Source organism: Vigna radiata, chromosome 2, assembly GCF_000741045.1.
Source record: "Vigna radiata var. radiata cultivar VC1973A chromosome 2, Vradiata_ver6, whole genome shotgun sequence".
NCBI classification, from domain to species: Eukaryota; Viridiplantae; Streptophyta; class Magnoliopsida; order Fabales; family Fabaceae; genus Vigna; species Vigna radiata.
In genome coordinates, this window is record NC_028352.1 from 2,064,038 (window position 1) to 2,087,679 (window position 23,642).

The 23,642-nt window shown below is 30.7% G+C and overlaps 4 protein-coding genes across 4 annotated transcripts; 1 reads left to right on the forward strand and 3 right to left on the reverse strand.

The window, feature by feature from the left end:
- Positions 1–643: 643 nt before the first annotated feature.
- On the reverse strand, positions 644–3,274 carry LOC106755876 (serine carboxypeptidase-like 34). Its single transcript, XM_022787452.1, has 10 exons — positions 2,894–3,274; positions 2,698–2,808; positions 2,476–2,571; positions 2,303–2,395; positions 2,112–2,200; positions 1,696–1,977; positions 1,405–1,541; positions 1,136–1,228; positions 910–1,015; positions 644–793 (listed from the first exon to the last, which is right to left on the reverse strand). The coding sequence occupies exons 1-10, from the start codon at positions 3,192–3,194 to the stop codon at positions 644–646; spliced, it is 1,458 nt and encodes a 485-aa protein (XP_022643173.1). The 5' UTR covers positions 3,195–3,274.
- Positions 3,275–7,800: 4,526 nt separating this feature from the next.
- LOC106778236 (serine carboxypeptidase-like 34) lies at positions 7,801–10,492 on the reverse strand. Its single transcript, XM_014666182.1, has 10 exons — positions 10,192–10,492; positions 9,763–9,873; positions 9,523–9,618; positions 9,350–9,442; positions 9,159–9,247; positions 8,786–9,046; positions 8,558–8,694; positions 8,311–8,403; positions 8,066–8,171; positions 7,801–7,950 (listed from the first exon to the last, which is right to left on the reverse strand). The coding sequence occupies exons 1-10, from the start codon at positions 10,490–10,492 to the stop codon at positions 7,801–7,803; spliced, it is 1,437 nt and encodes a 478-aa protein (XP_014521668.1).
- A 1,685-nt stretch (positions 10,493–12,177) lies between these two features.
- On the reverse strand, positions 12,178–17,544 carry LOC106754905 (serine carboxypeptidase-like 34). Its single transcript, XM_014636977.2, has 10 exons — positions 17,175–17,544; positions 14,520–14,630; positions 14,292–14,387; positions 14,118–14,210; positions 13,958–14,046; positions 13,595–13,873; positions 13,072–13,208; positions 12,781–12,873; positions 12,588–12,693; positions 12,178–12,488 (listed from the first exon to the last, which is right to left on the reverse strand). The coding sequence occupies exons 1-10, from the start codon at positions 17,473–17,475 to the stop codon at positions 12,339–12,341; spliced, it is 1,455 nt and encodes a 484-aa protein (XP_014492463.1). The 5' UTR covers positions 17,476–17,544; the 3' UTR covers positions 12,178–12,338.
- Positions 17,545–19,970: 2,426 nt separating this feature from the next.
- On the forward strand, positions 19,971–23,449 carry LOC106755640 (TIMELESS-interacting protein). Its single transcript, XM_014637827.2, has 5 exons — positions 19,971–20,341; positions 20,596–20,718; positions 21,676–21,775; positions 22,322–22,446; positions 22,865–23,449. The coding sequence occupies exons 1-5, from the start codon at positions 20,042–20,044 to the stop codon at positions 23,075–23,077; spliced, it is 861 nt and encodes a 286-aa protein (XP_014493313.1). The 5' UTR covers positions 19,971–20,041; the 3' UTR covers positions 23,078–23,449.
- The last annotated feature ends 193 nt before the right edge of the window (positions 23,450–23,642 follow it).

The following is a 23,642-nucleotide window of genomic DNA, read 5'->3' on the forward strand; positions in this document are numbered from 1 at the left end:
ACTTCATAATGTTTAATTTAATAATTTTATGTATGATATATATATATATATATATATATATATATATATATATATATATATATTCTAATTCTTAAAACAATTTACATAATATCGGTATCTTTTGTAGATAAAAGATATTTAACACTCCAAAGAAAAAGCTAAAAATAAATTTACATTTTGTACTTCTCCTTTCACTTAATTTATCTAAGTAATTTCTTTGCATCATAACGAAAATAAAATTAAAGTCGATCTATATATTTACCACACACACATTCTATAATAAATTACTAATTTTGTTGTTTTCTATTTTTTAAATAGTGCGTTTAAAACTCACCTAGTCTCTCTTTATCATCATAAAATCCTTAATTTTAAAATTAATATATCTTCGGTTTTTAAGTTATGAGTAATCAATATAACTTTTACTTAACACTTTATTCATTTGAATGAATTTGGAGAAGAGTGATTGACAGTCTCTCTTACTTTTAAATCTATTCAAATAAATAAATAAAAAAATTATCATCAAAGTTAAAAAAAGAACAATATCAAATAACACAGCCGTCACATAAAACACCCTGTTGGAATTAAGAAACTTCAAATCTTATTGTGAAAGAGAATTCGAAAAGAGAAATGAAAAAAGAAATGATTAAATTGGTTGAGATGGTAATTTCTTATTTGCAAGGAAGTGTCGTAGCAGCTGCAGAGCTGGTTTGGGAGTGTAGGTTGGAACTTCATGGCCAGCACCTCTTATGGTCACAAAAGTAAGCCCATCATAAATCGTTCTCCATCCTCCAACCTGTAATTCCATAATAATACACAAATTCATTCAGATTCATCAAAATTAATCTTATTGCAATTTAATCTCTCCAAGAAAAGAAAATGATTAGTTTGAGTTTGAAACAAGAACTTTACCTGTTGGCTAGTATACCAGGGAGTCCAATCTTCAACAATGGGGAGCCCCATCTTTTTCAAAGCGTATCTTGTTCCAGTCACAGGAACTCTTCCATCAGTATCTCCACTGTATAAAGAAACAAAATCACTATGCTGAATGAAAAATCTTGTTGATTAGAATCTATTAATTAGTTATCTCTGATTTGTTACGGAGCTTTGACAAATATGTTGTAGTAAAATAGTATACCTGTAAACCCAAATGCGCAGACCACCAGCAGCAAGTTTCTTGATGACAGGAAGAATGGATGCCGGCCCGTCAGTCCAATCTTGGATAGCATTACTATGGACAAGAACAAAAAGTAACAACATCAATACCTGTTCTATTTATCGTGTATCTACCGATCACAGATGTTTTAACATTAATATCATCAGTTGATGTTATGTCTCGAACTTCTGTATCTGTATCTGTCATGACTAGAAAAGATGAACGAGAAAATAGTGAAGATGGATGAAAACCTGCAGTGAGTCCATGGATAGGAAATTTTGGTGACATTAGCATGTAGTGCCCTTTGGACTTCTGGCCTGTTTAGGTAAACTTCAGTGTAACCGGATGCACAGGGATCATATCCCTCTGGTCTTCTATGCCACTTATTCTGTTCAAATAAAAAATGACCAACATGCTCCGTAAATTGTGACAGATCTTTGATTTTCTCTTGTACACAAGAAGTAATGTTTGCCAAATCAAAATGTTCGAGTTTTTTATGTGGAATTTTGCTACTAGACGAGAAACAGTAGGCGAAAGCTCACAATTTTGGAAAAAGATTTTGGGGTTGTGCCTCTGACGAGAGGGGATGTGCTGTTGCTGTTGCTGATACACGTGGGAGTGTACAAGCTGTATAAGTCAATAACGCCATACGCACTGAAGAACTTATCCATATAGTGATCGCATTCATTTGTTTGGTTTTCAAATTTGAAATTGCAATTTGATGTAATGTTCTGATATAAGCCATCGGATATCACTGCATGATACCAGGCATACTCTACCAAACCCTTCTGATCTGCTTCGTTGTCAATTGCTGCATTTCCAATCTGCACAACCATTATCATTTTTTCAAACAGTTAGTATCAGTTTCATGTAGTGTCTTTAGGACTTTTATTCTTCATTGATTTGCTTTGACCTGTGCTTCATGAACACAGTATGATACGTCAATTTAGAGTTATACCATGAATCCTTTGAACCTGATGTAGTCTTTCTTGGCACGATTGCTATTGTGATCGAAAATGAGCTCGGACAATTGTGGAACGTAGTGCCCTAAAGTGTTAAAACAAATGAAATTTAATATGAAAAGAAGATCAAAATCTCATCATACACTATTGGTAAAGAAATGTACTTTTTGTTTTAGAATATAGATACCTCCATAGCTTTCGCCAGCAATGTAGAACTCGTGCGATCTGAATTGTGGAAATCTTCTAAACCAATTGACTATGAAGGTGTGTGAATCCTTAGCTGATGTTGGAAAATCAGTAGCATCAATAAATCACTCTTTGTAGAAGCAACTGAGAAATCATAGATGACAGTAACGTTACCAGTAATGGCGTCACCGAGTTCGTACAAATCTCTGCTGGTGTTGGTGTAGGAGAATCCCACTCCAACAGGGCTTTCCAAAAACAAAAGATTGGCAGCTGCAGAAATCATATTGGTTAACAAGGATATCATTTTTTCTAGAATAGTCCTTATATTGATATTTATGATACAAAAATACTAGTGTTAAACATCAACTTCTGAGTTAAGAATGTAAATTGACCAACCATTGTTCCATGAATAAGGGTTCAACTTTAGCTTTGGCTGGAAACTGTCCTGAGGAAAGAAGGGTCCTAACTCCTCTGCTTCTCCAAAACCAATTGAAGAACAACCTGGGCCTGAAAATATTCATCATTTTCATCATATTAGTTGCAGTAATGTACTTTGTGTCAAAGTCATAGAAATCAGTAATTAAGTACATACCTCCATTGAACCATAGCAGAACAGGTTTTTTGTGTGGTTGATGGGTGGCCTCAAAGAACCAATAAAACAGTGCTCTTCCATGAGTTTCATTGACAGTGATATAACCTGCATATTGCTTGAATTTCACTGGTGGTTGTCCTGGTAATTCATAAACTCTGTCAGCTTCTTGTTCTGCCAGTATTTCCCGGCTAATGTAATTATGATCACCAGTCAATGAAAGTTTTGACACAGATAAAGCTTCTTTGGTGAAAGAGAGAAGAAGAAGAAAAAGAATATTGGAAATGAGAGACGAGGACGCCATGACTGATTATGTGTTCCTCTGTGGACTCACTTCCACAGAAGTTAGTGAGGATTTAAATAAGGAAGAAAGCTCAGAAGAGAGAGTAGAGATAGGTAAATGAATATAGATCAGGTTAACTCTTCAACACTATATAAATGAAAACATTAATTTACTGATTTACAAATATATAAATAATTATTACTTAATATTACTTCTTAATTTTTTTTATTAATGATTATTTGAAGTTACTTTCTTTCACTTGTTATTTTTTTGACCTACAATAAATTAGAATTATCTTTTTAATTAATATAAAGATTTGGTAATTGTTAGATTTCTGTTAAGATACTGAATTCTTTCCTTGTGAACAGTTTTTTTTTTCTCTTCCTATGTATCTTATCTGGTCTGTTGAGACACTGGTTTGTTTGTAAATGGTTTTGTTATTTATTTTGTATATATATCTTATTTCAGATTTCTGTTAATATATGTTTTTTTTACTCTGGTAACATAGTGGCTTGTTTGTAAACAGTTTTATTTATTTATTTATTTATTTATTTCAATTTTCTGTTAAGATACTGACTTGGTTTGACTTAATTTAGTCCTTCAATTTTAGAAATGTATGAATTTAATCTTTTAACTAAATTTTGTTAGGTTTATTTGATGTTTCAAGCATGTTTCATGATAACATTTAGATTGTTTACATTATTTGACACATTTTTGCTTCAATATTAACTGAGAAAAGCGTTTGAAACATCAAATAAAGTTAACAAAATTTGGTTAAAATGACTAAATTCATACATTTCTAAAGTTGAAAGACTAAATTAGGTCAAAATTTTGAAAAGAGACTCCAATTTTTACTAAAAGTTAAAGATTCAAAAACATATTTAGCCTACTGAACTTCTTTATTTGTGAACAATTTTTTTATTTTATTTTATTTTGTATATGTATCTTATTTCAAATATAATTTCTTCTAAAGGATGAGTATACCCCTTCCTTTGTTGGTTATTGTGTAGATTTCATGATGAATTAAATAGATATTAGGGTAAACATAATTGTATAGAAATTTTTAAATATTCTATTATTATAAATTTTCAATTATTAAAAAAATATAAATTTTTATAATTATAAATTTATGAAATAAATTATAAAAGTGGAAAAAAATATGATACATAGATATATTATCAAATAAAATATAAATCATTTTTAATAAAAATTTTAATCCAAATTTAAAAGGATAACAATCAGTTAAGTATTGCTAAATAAAGTATAAATAAATGTTAATAAAAAAATTTAATCCAAATTTAAAAGTAAGCAAATTGTAAAATATTCCCAGATAAAATATAATAAGTTTTAGTAAAACTTTAATCCAAAAAATATAAAAGTAAGTTGAATAAAGTTTCATACAATTGTCCTTGACAAATAAATTAGTAACTATATTGTTAAGAATAAAATAAATAAATAAAAGTGTATATGTGTATCTTTATATATATATATATATATATATATATATATATATATATATATATATATATATAAAAGTATAAATTTAGTTAATTAAAAATAATATTGCAAAAATACTAATTTACAATATAATATAGTTTCTTATAATTTTAAAACAAATTGAGATTTATGAAGATTTTATACCAACATGAAATTGCTCAAGTTTAAATATCTTAACATTATATATTTAAGTTTTATTGAAAGAAAAGGGATTAAATATGTTTTTAATTATTTAATTTTTAATTAAAATTAAAATTAATTATATTTAAATTTTTATTATAATTTCATATTTTAATTTTAGAAATATATGAATTTAATTTTTTAAATAAATTTAATAAATTTTATGTATTTTTTAAAAGTTTAAAAATTACACTGAATCAAAATTTTAAAATATTATTAATTTCGATTTTTACTTAAAATTAAAAAATCAAAACATATTTAACTCCCATAATAAATATAACTCGGGAATATATTTATTAAGTGTTGTCTTTTTATAGAAAAATTAGTGATTGCTCATTAAATGATTTTTAATAATTCATTAAAGATATTCATTAGTGATTGCTCATTAAATGCATAAAAGTTGGTTTATAATTAAATGATTTTTAATAATTCATTAAAGATATTCTATATTTAATTAAGAATATAAATATATATTAAATAATTCATTTAAGGAACTTTAAATTTAATAATGAATTTTATGTTTGATTGGGAAAGTATTGCATATTTTACTATTTTTAATTATAAATAATTTGGGTATGTTATGAAACAGAGGCTTTTCAATATTTAATAATAAGCTTTTAAAAATCATCTTTGACTTGGTTTCTAATATAGAATTTTGATTTAATAACTTATTTACGAAAAATTTATTATTTTGTTATAATTAATTTAAGTATGTTACACACAAAAGTTTCTTGCATGTTTAATAGCTAATATTCTTTTAAAGAATACAAAGTTAAATTTCTAAAACAAAACTTATTTTTAAAATTTTATTTAAGAGAATTCATACCTAACCAATAGAAACTTTTATTATCTTGTTATTTTAAATTTAATAGTTTATTTAAGATAATTCATATCCACGAATAATCTGTTTGATTACAAACAAGTTCCTTCAGCGATTATTGAAGAATAATATCGTAAAATCAGTATTCTTATTTTATTATTTAAAATATCTGAAATTTAATTTCTAAACTAAAGATTATTTAAATTAGCTTGTTAGATTATTTAGATAATCCTATCACAATTAATAAAATGAATGTCACATTTTACTTAAACTTAGGTGCTAGTTCAAATAAGAAGACTGTGCATAATATGTGTGTGTTAGATTAGGTACTACTTTACCTTCTAGCATGAGATGGTTTAATTTCGAAAATCCTTTCTTAATTTTAATAAAAAAATATAGGTTTAATATTTCTATTGGTCTTCTTATTTGTCAACTAATCTCATTTTGGTCATTAAGTTTGCAACAGTCTCAATTTAGTCAAATATTTGAAAATATGAACACATTGTATCTCATCCGTTAAGTGGTAGCAGACGACGTTAATTTGAGCCGACCTGTATTTTTTTTTATGTTTTAAAATTATTAAATCCACGTGGTGGTGTTCCTTCTTCTGCCCTCAATCAGTGATCACTCACTCCTCCGACCATGCCTCCTTTCCACTTCCACCCTCAAACCCTCACTCCAGACACACATTTTCTCTCGACCGTCCTCTTCGATCCAATGCGTCACTCCGTCCTCGTCTCCGCTCTCATGTTCGGCGTCGCCGCCATTTGCCTCAACGGTCCTCCGCTCTCAGACAACCAGATTCCGCTCCTTCCTCGGCGGCCCCGCCGCTGTCGCCACTACTGTTCTAGTCGTGTCTGCGCAAGTTTGAGTGAGGAATCCTTAGATCTAAAACCCGATTTATTGATTTTTGGTGCCTCAAAGCGCCAAGAATGTGGAAATGTAGTGTCTCTCTTACCTGAATCCTCATATCTGATACCCTCTCCAATTTTCCTTCTCTCTTACATGAAGCCATTTGCGATTTGGGTTTGAGAATTGGTTTAGAAACAAAAATAGAGAGAGGAAAAGGCGAGGCTTTGGAAGCGCAGAGTGTGGTGAGTAGCATGTTTGGGAGCATAAATAGTCGCTAAAATCAAAAGGGGTTGCTTTAAAATGGGATAGAGATTGAGGTTGTAGTTGTTGGGTTGTGAGTGTGAAGGGAATAAAGAAATAATTGACGACGATGATTTCGATTAAGAGCCCATAGACAAGTTCGTCATTTGCGCTGTGTTTGTTTGGTCTGAATATATTGTTTAAACTGATTGGTGAGGAAGGAATTACGAAATTGGTGTTGGTCAGTGGTAATGGATGTCACATTGGATGCTTAAAGGCTCTTAGTTATTGATATTTGGTGGTGCTGCCATTTTATATTGTGTTTTTTTTCATTGTGTTTTCCACTCACTCGTCTGATTCAGAGATGCACACATTATTGGAGATGACTATGGTGGTTTACGGAAAATAAATTTTCCAGGAAAAATAAAAATTGTAACAATGACCCTTTGTGTTAATGCAGGTTTTAGTTTAAGAGGAAGAAAGGGTGTGTGTATGGGGAATGAGGGTTTGAGGGTGGGAATGGAAAGGAAGCATGGTCGGAGGAGGAGTGAGCGATCACTGATTGAGGGAAGAAGAAGGAACACCGCCACATAGATTTAATAATTTTAAAACATAAAAAAAAAAATACAAGTCGACTCAAATTAACGTCGTCTGCTACCACTTAACGGATGAGATACAATGTGTTCATATTTTCAAATATTGTGACTTAATTGAGACTGTTACAAACTTGAAGACCAAAATGAGATTAATTGATAAATAAGAAGATCAATGAAGATATTAAGCCAAAAATATACAAATTTTTAAAACCGTGACGTGAGTCTAACCAATAAAAGGTTTAATATAATTTTTAACCTAAAATATCAAAACATTCAATTTATAATTTTTTTAATTGATGTATACTTTATTATTTTTATTTGATATGAACTTAATTCAATTATTACTATTTTAAAAAACCAAAAACCTACATTACTTTAAAACACTATTTTTGGAATTTTATTGTGAAACATAATTAAAAAAATTAATGAGAAAAAAAGATTATTAAATTGGTTGAGACGGTAATTTCCGATTTGCAAGGAAGTGTTGCAGCAGCTGCAGAGCTGGTTCAGGAGTGTAGGTCGGAACCTGGTGGCCAGCACCTCTTATGGTCACAAAAGTAAGCCCATCGTAAATCGTTCTCCATCCTCCAACCTGTAATTCCATAATAACACACAAATTCATTCAGATTCATCAAATTAATCTTATTGTAATTTAATCTCTCCAAGAAAGGAAAATGGTTAGTTTGAGTTTGAAACATGAACTTCACCTGCTGGCTGGTATACCAGGGAGTCCAATCTTCAACAATGCGCAGCCCCAACCTTTGTAAACTGTATCTTGTTCCAGTCACAGGAACTGCTCCATCAGTATCTCCACTGTATATACAAACAAATTTTCAGGATATCGTTGTACACCAAAGAAATTTCGTGCAAGAATGTTGTTGATTGAAATCTATTAATTTCTTATCTCTGATTTTTTGTAGAGACTAACAATTATGTCAGTAAAATAGTGTACCTGTAAACCCAAATGCGAATACCAGCAGCAGCAAGCTTCTTGATGACAGGAAGAATGGATGCTGGTGCGTCATTCCAACCATCGATGATGTTACTACGGACAAGAACAAAAGTAACAGATGTATGTATTTGCCGATCACAGATGTTTTAACATTAATATCATCAGTTGATGTTATGTCTCGAACTTCTGTATCTGTATCTGTCATGACTAGAAAAGATTAATGAAAATAGAGAAGATGGATGAAAACCTGCAATGAGTCCATGGATATGAAAGTTTGGTGACATTGGCATGTAGTGCCTTTTGGACTTCTGGCCTGTTTAGGTAAACTCCAGTGTAATCAGATGCACAGGGATCATACCCAACTGCCTTTTTAGGCCATTTATTCTGTTCAAATAAAAAATTACCAATATGATTTTCTTTACTTGTTAATGTAGGATTTTACTAATGAGACAGAAAATAGTAGGCGAAAGCTCACAATTTTGGAAAAAGCTTTTGTGGTTGTGCTGCTGATGTTGCTGAGACATAAGGGAGTATACAAGCTATACATGTCAATAACGTCATACGCATTGGAGAGCTTATCCAGATATTCATTGCATTCAGCTGTTTGATTTTCAAGTTTGAAATTGCATTTGGTTGTAATGTTATGGTATAATCCATCAGATATCACTGCATGGTTCCAGGCATAATCTACATAACCCTTTTGATCTGTTTCGACGTCCAATACTGCATTCCCAATCTGCACAGCCGATATCATTTTCTCAAACAAGTTAGTATTTGTTTCATGTAGTGTCTTTATCAGGACTTCTATTCTTCATTGATTTGTTTTGACACCTATACGACAGTTTTACCATGAATCCTTTGAATTTGATATAGTCTTTCATGGCAGGATTGCGATTGTTATCGAAAATGAGCTCCGACAGTTGTGGAACGTAGTGCCCTGAAAAGTTAAAACAAATGAAATTTAATATGAAAAGAAGATGCAAATCACATCATACACTTTTGGTAAAGAAATATATTTGGTGTGCTAGAAGATAGATACCTCCATAGCTTTCGCCTGCAATGTAGAACTCGCGTGTTCTGAATTGCGGAAATCTATCGAACCACTTGACTATGAAGGTGTGTGAATCCTTAGCTGATGTTGGAAAATTTTTAGCATCATTGAATCACTCTTTGTAGAAGCAACTGAGAAATCATAGATGACAGTAACATTACCAGTAATGGCGTCACCGAGTTCGTACAAATCCCTGCTGGTGTTGGTGTAGGAGAATCCCACTCCGACAGGGCTTTCCAAAAACAAAAGATTGGCAGCTGCAGAAATCATATTGGTTAACAAGGATCATCATTTTTTCTAGCTTAATCTTTTTAAATAACAGATACTTATATTGATGTTTATGATAATAAAATACTAGTGTTAAACATCAATTTCTGAGCTAAGAATGTAAATTGACCCACCATTGTTCCATGAATAAGGGTTCAACTTTAGCTGTGGCTGCCTGCTGTTCTGGGGAAAAAAGGGTCCTAACTCCTCTGCTTCTCCATAACCGATTGAGGAACAACCTGGGCCTGAAAATATTCATGCTTTTTCATCATATGGGTTGCAGTAATGTACATTTTGTCACAGTCAGTAATTAACTCAATAAAAATATGTTTGTAACTTGCTAAAGACTAATAAATAATTGATTAAGGATGATTGCAGTGGAATAAGATCAACATTTTTAATACAGACGTTCCTATTGGACAAGGATAATAGCTGGAAAGATTAAACATCAAAATTATACTTAATTTGATTATATTATTTTTGTCCCTTCAAATTATTGCTTAAAATACTAAACATAAGAATAATGATCACAATCATTCATGAGTAAGTAATTAGGTACATACCTCCATTTAGCCACAATAAAACTGGTTTTTCCTCTGGTTTGAAAGTGGCTTCAAAGAACCAATAAAACAATGCTCTTCCATGAGTTTCATTGACAGTGATATAACCTGCATATTGTTTGAATTTTACTGGTGGTTGCCCTGGTAATCTATAAACTCTATCAGCTTCTTGTTCTGCCTGTAATTCCCGGCTAACATAATTATCATTGTCAGTTACTGAAAGCTTTGACACAGCTAAAGCTTTTTTGTTGAAAGAGAAAAGAAACAGAAGAACAATATTGGAAATAAGCGAAGGCAAAGCCATAATTTCTATGGACACACTTCATCAGCAGTTGGTGTGGGACTTAAATAAGAAATGGACTTTAGAAAAGAGCCAGGAATATGATCACTTATTACATTTACGACTTTAATAAATTAGAATTATTTGTATTATTTAATATAAAGACTTGGTTATGGTTACATTTTTGGTTTAATTACACTTTTAATGTATTTAAAGCAACTATTCAATTTTTTATTTTTTATATTTGTTTACTCGTCTGGATATTTATTAAAAGAAGTCAATATGATTTATTTTGGTTGACTGAGTATTAACTTAGACATTTGCTAAACCTTTTTTCTTCTTTTTCAAATGGGGTTCTCTTTCTTTGGTGGTAGAATTCACCATCCTCTCCTGTATAATAATCGCACCCTTTTTCTTAATCTAGTTATCCATTTTCCTTTTCGTGTCTAATGAAGTTGAGGTGTAGAGGATTAACCCAAATGACCATATGTGAAATCCAAGCTTGTAAGTATTTTTTTTTTTGGTAATTATTCTTCTCAACATGCTTTAAAATGTCTTGCATGGTGCTTGATTTGTGTTTCTTGATTTCTTATTTTTCTTTTAACAAGATAAATATGTTGAAGAAGAAACTTCTGTGGTTGAGTGAAGAAATTGATGGGAAAAAAGATTTAAATCCTAAATGTTTCAACTTCATAGATTTCGTAAGAGAAAACACAAATGGAGAAGAATGGAAACATAACGAAAGACAAGAAGAAAAAGACATTATCTTGCTATTTTACAACAAAATGAAGAAGAAATAACAGAAAGGAAGATGAGCTATAAAAATGGGTGTTGAACCTTCTGTCTTGATGATTACATGGCCTATGGAAATGACTAGCATAGTGTGTGATAGAGAAAAATCTATTGATAATGATTTTGCACAACGATAAAAGTTACTATAAATGCACAATCTCAAAGGATTTAATAATAAAGAATTTAATAACAACGAATGTATTAAGATAATTAAGTTTAGAATAATATATAATGATATGTTTTATTTCTTAATGATTATTGAATTGTAATGCATTAGGATAAAATTGGTGTCTTCTTGTATTCTTTTACAATAATAATGGAATCATCAATGAAAAAACATGTAATAATGTATCTTAAAAGGAAGATTTTGATATTGTGGTTTAGTTATCATTTTCTTCTTCCCATTTCTTATAATCTTTTAAAAAAATTTAAGTTTCTTTGTTTTACCATAATTTCCTTGAAGTTATATATATCATGAGTATAATTGTATTTTAAAATAATTATAATAACATCTATATTGATTGTGAATTATCGATTTTATTATTAATTACGTAATGTGTTATTTTAATAATTTTATTATATTAAAATAGAACGTCATAAAACTAATTTGTTTACAATAAAAAAAAATTATACATGATAAATAATTGTAAAGTTGTAAAAAAAAAAAAAATTAACCTCAAAATGTAATAATCTTCTCTCATATGTTTTTAAAACTGTTTGTTAATATTGGACTTAAAATTTATACATATAACAACTTTTACTTATAATAGTCAAAACACAATGGTATATATAGTTATTTATGATGATTATTATTATTATAAAAATTAAATATAAATAATTTTATTGTAAATAATTTCTCTCTCCCTCTCATATATCTTCACGACCAAAAGCAAAACAAAAATGAATGCACTATAAAAATACAGTAACAGTTATATATGATATTGCAGCAACACAACAAGAGTAATATTTAAGAAAACTAACTTGAAAGTGGGCTTCTTAAACATTCAGAATGAAGACATATATATCCATTCTTATAACGCCAAAGAAACTTGACAACGTTAAATGAATAGAAAAGTGATTAAATTGGTCGAGATGGTAATTTCTTATTATCTATGAAGTGTCGAAGTAACTGCAGAGCTTGCTTGGGAGTGAAAGTTGGAACTTGATGGCCAGCACCTCTTATGGTAACAAAAGTAAGTCCATCATACACGATGCTCCATCCTCCCACCTGTCACACCCCACAACAATTTCTTCATTCATCACTTAACTAATACATGATTAATTACACACTAATTTCTATATAATTATACACTAATTACTTCTTTACCTGACGGCTAGTATACCATGGACTCCAATCCTCTACAATTCCAAGTCCCAGCTTTCTCAGTGTGTATCTTGTTGCTGTTACTGGAATTCTTCCATCAGTGTCTCCACTGTTGAAGAAACCAATCAAAATAAACATTAAACTTAATATATTCTTATAAAATCGGTTGATTTGGATGCAAAAGTATATTATGTACCTGAAAACCCAGATGCGAAGACCACCAGCAACAAGCTTCTTGAGGACAGGAAGAATGGACTGTGGTGAGTCATTCCAGAATGTGATGTTATCACTAAGGACAAGCACAAGAGATAGGCAACATCAATACATATAGTTCATTTGATCATGATTTTATCTACCATGTAACGATAAATATAGCACAAAATAAGGTTGACTTTGATGATGTTTTTCACTATATAAAACTGAACTTAACCTATCACATGAATAAATGTCTTAATTTGAAAGGGAAGTAAAAAGGGTGGATGAAAACCTGCAGTGAGTCCATGGATAGGGAATTTTTGTGACATTGGCATGCAGTGCCTTTTGGACTTCTGGTCTGTTCAGGTAAACTTCAGTGTAATCGGATGCACAGGGATCATATCCAGCTCGTTTTCTTTGCCACCTATTCTGTTCAGATATTTTCTGTAAGATCTACAAAATCTATTTCTTAAATTCTTATGGCGAACTAGTAGTTTCTGGATTCAAAAAACATTAATTGTTGTAGTTTATAGATAAGTCTTTTTTGTTAAAAAATAGTCTTGTTTTTACATATTTGTTAGTGTTGGAGTGCAAACAAAGTCCCACATTGAGTGAAAGAAGGACTGGTCAAGGGTTTATATACACATAGATATCTCCAATGATAAAAGGTCTTTTGGAGTGGTACCAAAAGCAAACCCGTGAGGGCTTGGCCCAAGTGTGTCCAAGATTAATTCTTAAAGTAAATTTTAAAACGTTGATATGTAGTGAATGGAGGAATTTTACTTCAGAGATAGAAAAGCTGATGGAAAGCTCACAATTTTGGAAGAAGTTTGAGAGGCTTCGTTTGTGGAGGTGCTGCTGAGGTTGCTGAAACACCTGGGAGTGTACAAGCTATACATGTCAATAATCTTATACACATCGAAGTACTTATTCAGTTCCGTGTTGCATTCGTTTGTCTGGTTTTGAATTGGATGATTGAAATCGCATATGGCTGTGATGTTGTGGTATAGTGCATCAGATATCACTGCATGATCCCATGCATAATCTATCATACCCTTTTGATCTGTTTCGTCGTCCAATAATGCATTTCCAATCTGCACAAACAATGCCACTCTCTCAAATTAATATATGTTAATATGTAAAATCTACCAGGAATGCAATGTAAGGGAATTTTATACCAGAAAACCTTTGAAGTTAATGTAGTCTTTTTCAGCGTGGTTGAGATTGTTATCGAAGATAAGCTCAGAAAGTTGTGGAACATAATGCCCTGAAAAGTCAAATTTTAGTATGAAACGAAGAATTAAAGGTCTGTGTTTTAGAACATATATACATATATACCTGCATAGCTTTCACCGGCAATGTAGAACTTGTGTGATCTGAATTGTGGGAACCTCCTAAACCACTTGATGACAAAGATGTGTGAATCTTTAGCTGGTGTTGAAAACACAGTAGAATTAATAAAATCAAACGAACAAAAGACTAAAAATACATCTTATGTGACAGCCATATTACCAGTAATGCTGTCACCAAGCTCAATTATGTCACTGCTGGTGTTGGTGTAGGAAAATCCCACTCCGACAGGGCTTTCCAAAAACAGAAGATTGACAGCTGCAGAAATCATATCGGTAACAATGTTCATAACTTTTACTAGGATGTTTTTTTAACAATATAGATACTTATGTTGATGTTTATGGTGCAAAACATCAACTTCTGAGTTAATAAGAATGTAAATTAACCAACCATTGTTCCATGAATAAGGGTTCAACTTTAGCTTTGGCTGGCTACTGTCCTGGGGAAAGAAGGGTCCCAATTCCTCTGCTTCTCCATAACCTATTGAGGAACAACCTGGGCCTGAAAATATTCCTTGTATTAATTCTATATAGAAACGTAAAGTTGTGTCACAATAATAAGTTAGATAATAATACATTAATACATATTTTTTTTCAATAATTTAATACATTAAATATGTAATTTTTTTTATTAGATGTAAATTACGTCAATACAATAATAAATAAATAATAAATTAATAAAAAAATTGACACTTTTATTATGTCAAAATATTTTTTCAATATCATTTGTTTATTTTGTCAGTGAAAATAAAATACTTGCCTCAAATAAAGAAAAAGAAACTCTGTTGTATTTCCAATTCTTATATGATTTTTTGTTGTTTTTGTAATTAATCAGTATATACATCAATAAATCAGAGACATGACGAATATATTAATAAAAATAAATAAAAGATGTAACGTATAACCTACTTCGAAAGTGACGGCTATGGATGGTGATATGAATGTGTGGGTGTCTTTATATATATATATATATATATATATATATATATATATATATATATATATATATATATAATAAGGTACAAAACGTAATAATGAGTTGAAAAATCAAAATCAAATTTAATCTAATTGGAAAAGTTCGTAATTATATTTATTCTAATTTAAGCTACATTCCAACTTCTGTGTAATTATCATTGTAAACAGAAAAGTAAGTTATATTTATCTAAAAGATAAATTAGTAATGATATGGGATTCCAAGATTGAATGAATTGATTCCAACATGAAGTTGTTCAAAGAGTTTAACTTTCATGAAACAAAATCATTGAAAGGCTTAACAACCTTCACGAAGATGGGGAAGGGACAACCACACTTTTTTATTCATTTAATAATGAATATCGATATAATTAACGTGTATAAGTCCAATGAATTTAATTACATGTTATTATAATTCTAAATTATTATTTTTGTTTATATTGAGTAATTTAAATATATGATAGGTCATTTATCTGGGTCAAATACTTTTTAATAAAATTATTTAAATTAAATTTAGATACGTATGATAAAAAGGAGTAAATTGAAAGCGATAAGTAGCTAACAAAATAAGTCTAGGTATAAAGACAAAAAAAGTGACACTTTGATATAGTTGAGAGAGAATTACGTCAAATTGCATCTTTAAAATATATAAATGAGAAAGCATTAATGATGTTATTATTAATCTTTAAACATATTTTTAACAACTCCAGAAAAAAAAGGATATATTAATCAAATTAAATTGATTTTTTATTTATGTACTTAAATATGAAATGTTTAAACTTGAAACCTTATTCAAAAAATAATGATATGAAATGTTTAAAAGATGGGATGTTAACCATGTTATTATACATCTAAATAATTTCAGAGGATACTATATACTGAAATTACATATACCAACAATATATTAAAGAGATAAAATACAATTTTTTTTATAAAAATGAAAGTAAAATTTATTAACTTTACTGTTATCATCATAGCATATTCAAACTTAGAATAGACAATTACGAAACAGTTAACGAACTACAAGAATATCTTCAAACTTCAAAGTTAGAACTTTTTTTGCATATGCACATGCTTGCTAATGTTTTATCAATTTTTTTATGCTGGTGTTAGTAATCTAAACTTTTCTTGCCTTTATGTTCCTATCAACACAAGAAAAAGTGGGGTTCTCACTTCGGTTCAAAGCAATATTCATTACTTCAATTCAATTTCATTATGGCAGTTTCAGCTGCAAGTTGAAGCCACTGACTGAAGACTTTACAGTCAACTTTCCATAACCGCATGCTTCCTCCATTCAATTATATACTTTTCATACAACCGAATAATTTAGCCGCTACACCTTTCAATCTCAGTTAAGCAAATCAACTTGGAAAAGGATTACACGATTGCAAGAAACATCTCATTAATTACTGATAACAAAATACGAAGAATGTAGCAAAGTTGGTTTTCTCTTCTAAAAATTAACATGAACATGGCTGTGTAAAGATTAAAAGAGATCATACGAGAAAACAACCTTATATATGAAATTTGGCATAACATGTTTCACATACGACTTTAGGATTCAGACAATGAATAATGTTGCATAACTTGCGCCAAGGAATGACCTGGAGTCGTATATTGGCATGCAACATTTTGTTCTAAAACATTACTTGGTGCACGTGTTTTAACTATACAGAAGAGTTTTGTTGAAGCTTCTTGAATTTAGGTCGTAGAAACTAAGGAAAGGCCCCATGTTTGCTTCAGAATTTGTTTTTAGCAGTTTTCTTTTCTTTTCTTTCCCTAAAGAAGACTTTGTCTTTAACCAGATTTATATATACACACTCCCAAGTATCGTAGTTGACACGGAATTCTTATGTGACAACATATGAATAACAACATTTTTTCTTGTCACAATCATTCACATGATCTGAAAACTCAGCTGGTAATTATACCGTCACCAGTAATACTAATACATGATATTGTGATGTTACGATAAGAACAAAATTCTGGTTAAATTATTCACGTGAGGCAAGTTATGTGTTGATGATGCTAGCTATGAGATAATAACAGTGAAGATGAGTTGGTGATTAAGTACCTCCATTGAGCCACAATAGAACTGGTTTTTCTTCTGGTTTGTGAGTGGCTTCAAAGAACCAATAAAACAGTGCTCTTCCATGAGTTTCATTGACAGTGATATAACCTGCATATTGTTTGAATTTCACTGCTGGTTGCCCTGGTAATCCGTAAACTCTGTCAGCTTCTTGTTCTGCCAGTATTTCCCGGCTAACGTAATTATCATTATCAGTTACTGAAAGCTTTGACACAGATAAAGCTTCTTTGGTGAAAGAGAAAAGGAGGAGAAGAAGAATATTGGAAATAAGTGAAGACAAAGCCATGACTGATAATATGTGTCCCTCAATTTCTGTGGACTCACTTCCTCAAAAGTTGCCGATGTGGGCTTTTGTTTAAATAAGGAATTGCAGACTCTGTTGCTTTATCTCTAATACAAAAATTCCTTATAATACCCCAAAACCACACGTTGGAATTTTTTGGTGCAGATGCCTCAGACAATCTTTATTGGAAAATTTATCTTTGATAATTTTATTTTCCAATTAGTTATATAATGATTCATCCATTTTAAATATACATATTAATAAAATAATAATACATAATGTGTTATAAAAAAATTATTAAAATATTATTAAAAAGTTGTTAAAATATCATGCTACATTTTTATTTCTGTGTGATAAATATTAAATGATAGGGCTTTTTTCAAATTCTGATAAATGGTTTTACTTTTCTTTTTTGTTTCGTCCCATTAAAAATTAAAAGCAACTATTTAAATAAATAAGTTTTTTATGCCCAAAATTACTAACTAAAATTGGTACCTGAAGAAATCTTTTAGCGAATTTTCACCGTTAACAATTAATAAATATATTAATTTGATTCTGATAATTAGCAACAGTCTTAATATGAATTACGAATTGATAATCATTATAGGTATATTAAGATATGATAATCAAAATTACCATGTTTATTATTCAAAAGTAATAAAGTAACTGTTATAGATTATATAATGTGTGTATGTATTGTCTGTATATCCTTTATGTTGATGTTCGAAGACATTAATTAATTAATTAAGAAAAACATAGATAAAATTAGAAAAATTTGACTAACATGAATGAAAATAACTTTAAATATTGGTTTGAACTGATATCTTAGAAATGAAAATTTAAATTTAATCTAAATTAATTCTTAATGTAAAAGTGAGTATAAATTGTTTACTGTTTATTCATACTATTTTTCTATGTTTGGTACATTATTTTAGTTTTTTCTTATCAAAGACGATTTTTATTTATATTTTCAATATTAGTACACTTCATTTAGTAAAGTTCTAAACCAGAATCATATTAAAAGTGGTAAATAATTAAGTTTAAGAATAAGAATACTAATAAACAACTATAGTACATTTATCATAACTTTCAAAAGGAAAAAAAAAACATAGCATACATTAATTTAATTTATTGTCTTTATCAAACATTGAATTTTTAATTAGTTTTGTTTTTAAGCTGTGAAGGTATTATCTTCAAATCGTTTAAGAATATTAACTAAAGTAAACAATCAAACAAGTATACATGATGTAATTTTTGTCAGCACTGCTTTTACTAGTTTCGATGTGTCTTGGTAGGATAATTCAAGAGTGAAAATGCTATGGACATTATTAAGAATATTTATGTTCAACTTAATTAAGAGTTTTTAGTTAATCTAATTATGTTTTTATGAGCTGAGATTAGACATATTCTGTTCTCTTAAAGACAACTTTTGTTTTTACTGGATTTTTCAAAGGTTTGGAGATTGAGTGGAAGTGGAAGTTTTGCATTGAAGGGACATTATTTTCTGAATGGTCAATTGCTTTGGCTTCAAACGTTTGAATTTTTTTTGTCAACAAGCATATCATCCACACGCACTTTCTTTATAATCACGTCTACAAATTTTACATTAAATATGATTTGAATTTAACAATAATTTATATACGGTTAAAAATATATATAAATGAATGTAAATTTTATCTTATAAATTTATAAAATAAAATTAATTTAAAATATATATAAGTTTAAATTTTAATTTATAAATATGAGATTGAATTAAATTTAAATTATTTTTTAATTAATTAATAAATATATATAATTAATTTTTTTCGTCTAATAATTATTCTTAACTCATAATTGTGTGGACAGCTTGTTCGGCTACATAGTGTTATGCGATTGGCTGCAACCAAAAAAGTTAGTGAATAGAGTTAAAGGGACACTACAATGTGAATATTCAACTCCAATTTTCTGCCGGCAATTAGAAAAAGTTACATTTTACTGATCGGCCCAAAACGGCAAGGTGAAGGAGGGAGGGGGAAATAATTATTTATTTATTTATATAAAATAAATATTTGTCTCAATTAAATTTTAAGTTAGCTTAAATTTATTTATTTTTTATTGAATATCTGTTAAAAATATTATTGATTGTTTAAAGTATATTTTATTTTTGTTTAAATACTTCGTTATTCAATTTTGTTGTGGTCAATAAAAATTAAAAATATTTTAAGTTGTTAGTAAAATAAAGAATCATAGTAATATTTTAATTAAAAACACTAAATTTATTATATAACTATAACTTAATTACACACTTATAAGTAATTTATCATAAATTTATATTTCAATGCGGTATTCAAAAATTATAGGAGTGCAATTTGAAATTCTAGAGGTGAGGAAAGAAATTACCCAGAGATATACAAGAGGAATTACGTAATGTTGGGGGCCCAAAAGCCCAGTTTGACCAAACTGGAATAGTTTGATATTCTTGCTGTGAAATTTGCTTTTCCCGCCATTTCCCGCGAAAAAACCCAATTTAATTTCCACAGATAACGTAGATAGATGGTGTGTTGAGGAAGGAGAGTGATCAGTGAGAAAAATGGAGGGAAAAGGTACAGGAACCGCCACAGGCTGTTACAAGTGCGGCAGACCAGGTCACTGGTCACGAGACTGTCCTTTCTCTGCTCCCAATTCCAATCCAAACCCTAACGCCTCCACCAAGCCCACTTCCGATCCTACTTCATCTTCTTTCAAGCCCAGATCCGCCGCCGAAAAACCCAAGAAACTTCCCCGAACAAGGCCCAAACTAACACCGGAGATGCTTCTCTCCGACGACGGCCTCGGTTACGTCCTTCGCTATTTCCCTCGCCAGTTCAAATACCGTGGTCGCGGCCACGAGGTGAATTCCTTATTCAGTTAATCTCAGTCACTTTTTTTTTTCTCTTGATTGAAATTTGATCTAGCTTATGTGTTTGAGTTTTTTTTTTTTTTTTTTTATAATTTTTCTAAAGTTTGGTTCTCTCTACGTTACGCGTTGTCATTGGGGCTTACTTGTCGCCACTGGCTCGGTTTACTTTTTCGGTGGATTTGTTTCACGTGTAGTTTTGGACCACTCATTTGAATTGTTTTATGATGCGTGTGCTTTTTTATTAGGTTCGTGACTTGGGTAATCTGCTTCAGTTGTACACTGAATGGCACTCTCACTTGCTTCCTTATTACTCTTTCAATGAGTTTATTCATAAAGTGGAGAAAGTTGCCGCTACCAGGCGTGTCAAGGTACTGTTTCTGCTAACTACATCTCGTCAAACTGTGTATAATCGTATACTTGTTTAGTTGAAGATTTTGGCATGCAATATGCGTCATAAAGAAAGATAAAAGAGTGCTAGATAGGTCATATCATACCGTTAAGTGTCTGTATCATACCCGTAAAATAAAGGTTTAACAAAGTGAAACTTTAATTTTAAACGTTGGAAAATAATAAAATTACTGAATGAACGACGTCAAAATTGTTCATTGTTTGTTGAGAAGTCTACTGTGTGTTTATGATATATTTATGGGATTGAAAGAATCTTTGATTGTGGTAAAGTTTTATGACTACGATGATACTTTCAGATTGGCAATGGATTTGGTAAAATGTGGACGAAATTTTGTTCTATGTTAAGCACAATGCTTCTGGAAACTTTATTGTAATCTAGAAGATTCAGTGAGATCTGTGTATTAGCAAGAATTCAATAGTGATCCAAGAGCATAATGTTAAAAGAATTGTTGTTATAACCTATTATAATGATTGAAGTGGTCAGTAACCATGACCCATGGTAACCAAAATGCATATCAAATGGAACAATCATCATGGGTACTTGCTTGGGTGTAGTTATTTGTTGCCGAATATGTACATATTCGTTTGTTTTTCTTGCATAGAGGATGAAACTTCTTTAATCTACGAACAAAACATCTATGCTTCCAGAACAGATTGCTGTAAAATGTTTTCATTGAATGCCTGTTTTTGAAATCAATTGATGCATACATGATATAAAATACGGATTTCTCCATTTCATCTGGTATCTCTTTTATATGAAGTCTGTACGTGTTTGTATTTGTTGAGAGGACGTGTCTCTTGCATGTACATGTACTTGCATTGCATGAGTGATGCATGCATACCTCCAGTTTTTCACTCTACACAAAAAGGGATTTTTAGTGAGTATCGGTTAACTTTTTCTCCTGTTTCATAATCAGACTACCCTTTTAGAATTGAGAGAAAGAGTTGCAAATGGTGGAGATCCAACAAAACTGCGCGAACCACCAGTTGTGGATGACATTTCAATTGATGAACAGGGTATTTATTTCACTTTATTTTTTTCTATCAAGGTCTCTAGACAGATTAGTCTTGTTGGTGTTAAGCCTTAACTTCTGCTCTAATGGACATGTGAATATAAATTAATTACACAGAACAACACCTAATTGGACATACAATATTTTTGCATGTTATTTTCAGCTAGGATCAATTATCAATTCAAATAGTAACGATGTTTGAAGTATAGTTAAAGAGTACCACTTACAGACTTAACCAGCTCCATATTTAGTTGTTCAGAAATAGTTTTTACTGAGAAATCCTTTCTTTTTAAGCTTCGTTTCGGCAAGCATGTGTATCTCTTAAATGTTAAATTGCACAAATTGACAATATGATCCTTGTAGAAAATCGACCAATTCTTGGTTCGATCTTTAATATTGAAAAACATCTCCATCCATAACTCATTGCAATCAGGGCAGCTGTAAGATTCAGTGTAATTCACTGGAACATTGTTATGATAGTTTACTCAAATTAATTAGTTAGGTTGTATTTATTTACAAGCTCATGCATTTTTCTGAATTTTTCCTTTAGGATTTGCTGGATCTGCTGAAGATGGGGGTGCAACTCATCAAGAGACAGATGTGTTTGCAGATTCTGTGAATGTTACTGACATTCAGGAAGAAATGCTTAATGATATATATGATAGGGCTACCGAAGTAAGTTAATTTTCTTTAAACAAAATTACTTATTTGTCATGTAATCTGTTTTAATGTATCTGTGAAATCAATTTGGAATATTTTGTTTGGTGAAAGAAACCCAATCAATGGTATTTATCAAAATCAATCAGGGATACGAAATTATTTCTTAAGGATACTGATTATGACAAATTTGTGAGAAGATTGTGAGTGATCTGATTTATCGGGAAAAGGCTAATTGGAGTTCAGTTATCCTTGTCCAGTGGTATGCAGGAGCAAAAACCTAAACCAAATCAGAGTTTAGTTTATATTCTTTTTATATTTCTCTCTTGTCTGTTCGTATTTATCTTTTCAATCAAACCAAATTATCATAGAAGTTGTAAACGACGAGCTTATGTCAAAGCCTTAACGACATAATCACCTTCCTATTTTATTACAGCAACCTTCTCAGTCAACGGACAATGTGATTGGCATCAGCATGGCTTCAGAAAGTAACTCAACCGAAAAGACAGCAGAGAAAGTCCAAAATAATGGAACAGGCCAGTCGGGCAAAGCCGAGATAACAGAAGAGCAGAGAGCTCGTATGGAAGCAAATAGGTTAAAGGCACTTCAAAGGCGTGCTGCTCGAGCTGCCTCATCACAGGCCCCCTAACTTTGATCTCAGTTGTAAATGAAAACATTATTTTTCGTTGTTTCGCATCCGGTTCAGTTGGCCTTAAGTCCCCCATTAAATGGTTTATTGTTTTTGGTTTGGTGACTGTTTATGAGCTGCTTAAAGGCTTGTGATCACGATTTTCCATAGCAGTAAATGGATTCCTGTCGATATAGCTTAATGTTTCAGTTCTAAGCTGCGAACTTGTTTTATTTGTATATGTTTAGGCCACTTTATATTGGTAGTGTTAATCACTTCGAAGACAAGCAGAGTTGCCTTCATGTACACTGTAGAAATATGCGAAGTAGAGACTTGGAACCGTGTAGACAGTAGATATCAACATGCCATAACATTATTTGAGTGAGTGATAAATAATTACTGAACATGAATTATTAGATTGCAGGGTGAAGAAAGATTCTGTTAGGGCACCAGCTAAGAGATGTGGGAGGAGATTGTAGATATGGTGGGATGCTTTATGGAGGAAGATGTGGCTAGAGGTATAGTCTTGAAACAGGCTTTATCTGGTAAAAGCTATTGAAAAATAATACTAATGATAAAATAATAT

Bases quoted from the DNA above. Each gene is read 5' to 3' on its own strand.
- LOC106755876 (XM_022787452.1), bottom strand. From the start codon at position 3,194: ATGGCGTCCTCGTCTCTCATTTCCAATATTCTTTTTCTTCTTCTTCTC. The intron at 2,201-2,302 runs GTATCTATATTC...TTAACACTTTAG, and splicing joins TGCTGGCGAAAGCTATGGAG to GGCACTACGTTCCACAATTG. The intron at 1,229-1,404 runs GTTTTCATCCAT...TCTTGTCCATAG, and splicing joins TATCCATGGACTCACTGCAG to TAATGCTATCCAAGATTGGA.
- LOC106778236 (XM_014666182.1), bottom strand. From the start codon at position 10,492: ATGGCTTTGCCTTCGCTTATTTCCAATATTGTTCTTCTGTTTCTTTTC. The intron at 9,248-9,349 runs GTATCTATCTTC...TTAACTTTTCAG, and splicing joins TGCAGGCGAAAGCTATGGAG to GGCACTACGTTCCACAACTG. The intron at 7,951-8,065 runs GTGAAGTTCATG...ATGGAATTACAG, and splicing joins CCTGGTATACCAGCCAGCAG to GTTGGAGGATGGAGAACGAT.
- LOC106754905 (XM_014636977.2), bottom strand. From the start codon at position 17,475: ATGGCTTTGTCTTCACTTATTTCCAATATTCTTCTTCTCCTCCTTTTC. The intron at 14,631-17,174 runs GTACTTAATCAC...GAATATTTTCAG, and splicing joins TCTATTGTGGCTCAATGGAG to GCCCAGGTTGTTCCTCAATA. The intron at 12,489-12,587 runs GTAAAGAAGTAA...GGGGTGTGACAG, and splicing joins CATGGTATACTAGCCGTCAG to GTGGGAGGATGGAGCATCGT.
- LOC106755640 (XM_014637827.2), top strand. From the start codon at position 20,042: ATGGAGGGAAAAGGTACAGGAACCGCCACAGGCTGTTACAAGTGCGGC. The intron at 20,719-21,675 runs GTACTGTTTCTG...TTTCATAATCAG, and splicing joins CCGCTACCAGGCGTGTCAAG to ACTACCCTTTTAGAATTGAG. The intron at 22,447-22,864 runs GTAAGTTAATTT...ATTTTATTACAG, and splicing joins TATATGATAGGGCTACCGAA to CAACCTTCTCAGTCAACGGA.